General features: G+C 35.3%; 1 protein-coding gene across 1 annotated transcript in view; it reads right to left on the bottom strand.

Annotated features, from left to right (window-relative positions):
- Positions 1 to 2,076, bottom strand: part of LOC106878938 (sedoheptulokinase) — a 40,954-nt gene extending 38,878 nt beyond the window's left edge. The window contains exon 1 of the mRNA XM_014928309.2: positions 1,082 to 2,076. Coding sequence (XP_014783795.1) covers positions 1,082 to 1,842 — 761 coding nt within the window. The 5' untranslated portion in view covers positions 1,843 to 2,076. The remainder of the gene's footprint in view (positions 1 to 1,081) is intronic.
- Between the last annotated feature and the right edge of the window lie 1,488 nt (positions 2,077 to 3,564).

Genomic DNA, 3,564 nt, shown 5'->3' with positions numbered 1-3,564 from the left:
GTGTGTGTGTGTGTAAAAAAAACATTTTTCTAACAGAAATGTATGCTATCTAAAATTATCTTTTACATACCTATTTTTTAAAAACCACGGTGGATAAATACCAAAAATGACCTCAGGCTCTCCAATATTTTAAATTATAAACAGAAACAATCAGGGGTTGAAAAAAAAAATCATAAATTTTCAAATTTTTTCCTATAGCATGTGTTTATGGGGAGAAAATATTGAAAAACATCAATATATGCGAGAGTGAGAAGGAAACGAGGAAGGTTGTCCTGGGATATGCAAGAAACAGCAGCCAAATCTCCCTTAAATCACACTTTTCCCTCTGAAAATGTTGACATTATTACCGAAAAGGCTCCTCCCCTAGTTTTTAAGTGCAAAAAATTGGCCAAAATCGGTCCGCAGGTTGGATGAGGAGTAAAAAAAAAATGAACTTATGTGGTCTTCCTGATCCGAAACTCCGTTTTTTCGAAACTTTTCTCCCTACCCCATGGAAAAGATTTTCCTCACAAATTTCTTTATGATCGTAATCTATACCGTTTGAAAGATATTTGTATAAACTTTCATTAAAAGATGCCCATTTTCCTGAAAGTTAGGAGAGAAAAAATCAGATCGTGTGAATTTTCCCAAAATCCTCTCCACACCTTTTTGGAAAACATTTTCCCTACAAATTTCTTTATAGTCGTAACCTATGCAGTTTGAAAGGTATTTTTTATAAAATTTAATTAATATATATTGATTTTCCTGAAAGTTATGAGGGTAAAATCGGATCGTGTATTTTGCAACCCAATTATAAAAATACAATAGGATTTTTTTTTTAATGTGAGGGTCCATCAGGGTAAAATAGAAATCAGCGGTCCATAGGCGAAAAAAGAGAAATGGTTGAGAACTACAGTACTAGAAAAAACGTGTTGGAAAAATGTGGGTTTTTTTTAATGTGTAAACACATCCATTCAGTGATACACATCCACTCGCGCATATAATTGAAAGGACCAAAACATGTGTAACACAAGCACCTTTCTCTTTAATAACAGCTGCCATGAAATGCATGTGCAGTACTTTATAAAGTGAGTTAACTTACATTCCAGTATTCCAAGATACATGTTCAGTATTGAAGTAGCCCCAGCTGGCTGCTATTTGAGGTGACATAACAGGATGAGTAAGGCCGCAAAGAAGTGAAACAAGGTAGTCCATTATAGTTCCAGCACAATCAAAGCGCTTAAGAAAATCAGGTTGATGTCGGGCCATCCAGAATAATGTGGCACAACCATGACCCGTGGCTAATCTAAGGTGTGAGTCTGCTGGTGGTAAACAAGCTAAAAATTTTGTTTTACAGCGTTGGTCTCGCCATGTAATGAGTTGACTGGGTTCTTGTTTATTCCATTTGTGAGACGAGGAGCCGAAACTTGATAGTTCTTTCTTAGAAGTCTCTTCACTCCGCCATAACATAACACCATGCATCTGTCCTGTGATTGCTAAACAAACAACTCGGCTCAAATGTTCCTTGTCGAAGGTTGATATACATTGATGAAGTACATGAAGGATCTGTACAGGGTTCTGCTCGCAACCATCTAGTCCAATTTGACTTTCAATATCGGCTTTAGTAACTTGAGCAGCAGTCTTGAGAGGTTTTTTGGTGATGCTATCTACAAGGGCTATTTTTATGGAAGTAGTGCCTAGATCAATACTAAGGACAAGTCTTGAAGTCAAATCTTTGTAAGCCGTATGCTTATGTGTTGTTGACGAAGTGGCCGGAGCACAATTCAATAGCCGGCTGCCAGTGTTCATATTGCAAATGCCGCTAATCGAAAAGGTAGCTTGATTCACATCAGGTTCAGGCATCTTTACTTTATAGCCGCCATGAAACTAAAAACATCCCTAATATTACAAAGCATATGATTAATGTCAAAACTTAACGAATCACTTCAATCAAACTGAATCAAAACATGCGCACCTATAAGCTTCTATCGTCTTATAACCAGTCGTAACTTGAATCTGCGAGAAAGCGTATTAGCAGTCGATTTGTATATTGTATAATGAAAAGTATGGAAGAACATAACTACAATATTATAGACACATGTGACTTGTATTCCAGATTTACACATCAGAATTTACATATTGTCAAATACACTCACAGAATTAACCAATTATGTGACGGTATATTTAAACTGAACAACGATTTTATTTGAAATTGACTGAATAATTTATAACAAACGTTCAAAATGATTTTCTTTCAATAGAGTCAGCTCATCTTGGGATATATTTTTCATTGCTCGTTCCAGATCGTCTAAACTAGTGGTTCTCAACCAGGGTCCAAATGACCCTTTAGGTGGGGGCCCATGTAAAATTTTGTTAAAATTTATGTGCAATTATTTTTTTATACTTCTACAATACACAGAATATCTTAAGAAATTTTAGTACAACTCCTAATAATATTTACTCATAAAAATATTTTATCTTTCACTTGTTTCAGTTATTAATTAGACTGCAGCCATGCTGGAGCACCGCCTTGATGAATTTCTAGTCGAATGAATTGACCTCAGTACTTATTTTTAGTTAGTTAGTTATTTGTTGAGCCTAGCACTTATTCTATCGGACTTTTTTGATGTAAACACGCCAACATCGGTTGTCAAGCGGTGGTGGGGAACAAACGCAGACACAAAGATACACACACACACACACACACGCATATACACGCACGCACACACACACACACACACACACACACACACACACGTATAGATATATATATGACGGGCTTCTTCCAGTTTCTACCAAATCCACTCACAAAGCTTTGATCAACCCAAGGCCATAGTAGAAGACATTTGCCATGCAGTGGGACTGCACCCAGAACCATGTAGTTGTAGAGCAAGTTTCTTACCACACAGCCACGCCTGTGCCTATGCAATCTTTTTAAACATTGAATAGCTATGAGGATCCACACACGTAAAATAAGAATCAAAGTGGTCCATAGATAAAAAAAGAAATGACTGAGAACCACTAATCTAAGCCAATAGCATGGAATTTCTGTATTATTCTTTGCTTCAACTTATCAATAAATTTTGCACACAACATTAAGTTCTGCACACAATATAAAGTTCTGCCTATGTATTATTGGTTGTGTTAAAATGGATTGGCATAAAACTCATTAATAATTTCATATGTTCTTAATGCTACTGTATCACTTTTTACCATTTTTACAACTCTATTTGAACGACTATATTTGTGTTCAAATTCAATGGCAAATGTACCAATAAGGCATGATGTATACAAATAATATGTATGTATGTATGTATGTATGTATGTATGTACACTTATATAGATGTGTGCGTATGTATGTGTGTATACGTGCATATGTGTATATAAATTTATATGAATGAGTGTGTATATGTGTATATATGCATACCTGTATGCGTGTGCATGTATATATATATACATGTATGCATACACATACGCGTGTATGAATACATCTACGAATGCGCGTGAGCATGTATGTGTCTGAATATATGTGTGAGTGCATGCGTACGTATATATATATATATATATATATATATATATATATAT

Source organism: Octopus bimaculoides, chromosome 1 (genome assembly GCF_001194135.2).
Source record: "Octopus bimaculoides isolate UCB-OBI-ISO-001 chromosome 1, ASM119413v2, whole genome shotgun sequence".
Classification (NCBI taxonomy): domain Eukaryota; kingdom Metazoa; phylum Mollusca; class Cephalopoda; order Octopoda; family Octopodidae; genus Octopus; species Octopus bimaculoides.
Note: the sequence above shows the minus strand (reverse complement) of the source record. Positions and strands in the feature narration are given on the sequence as shown.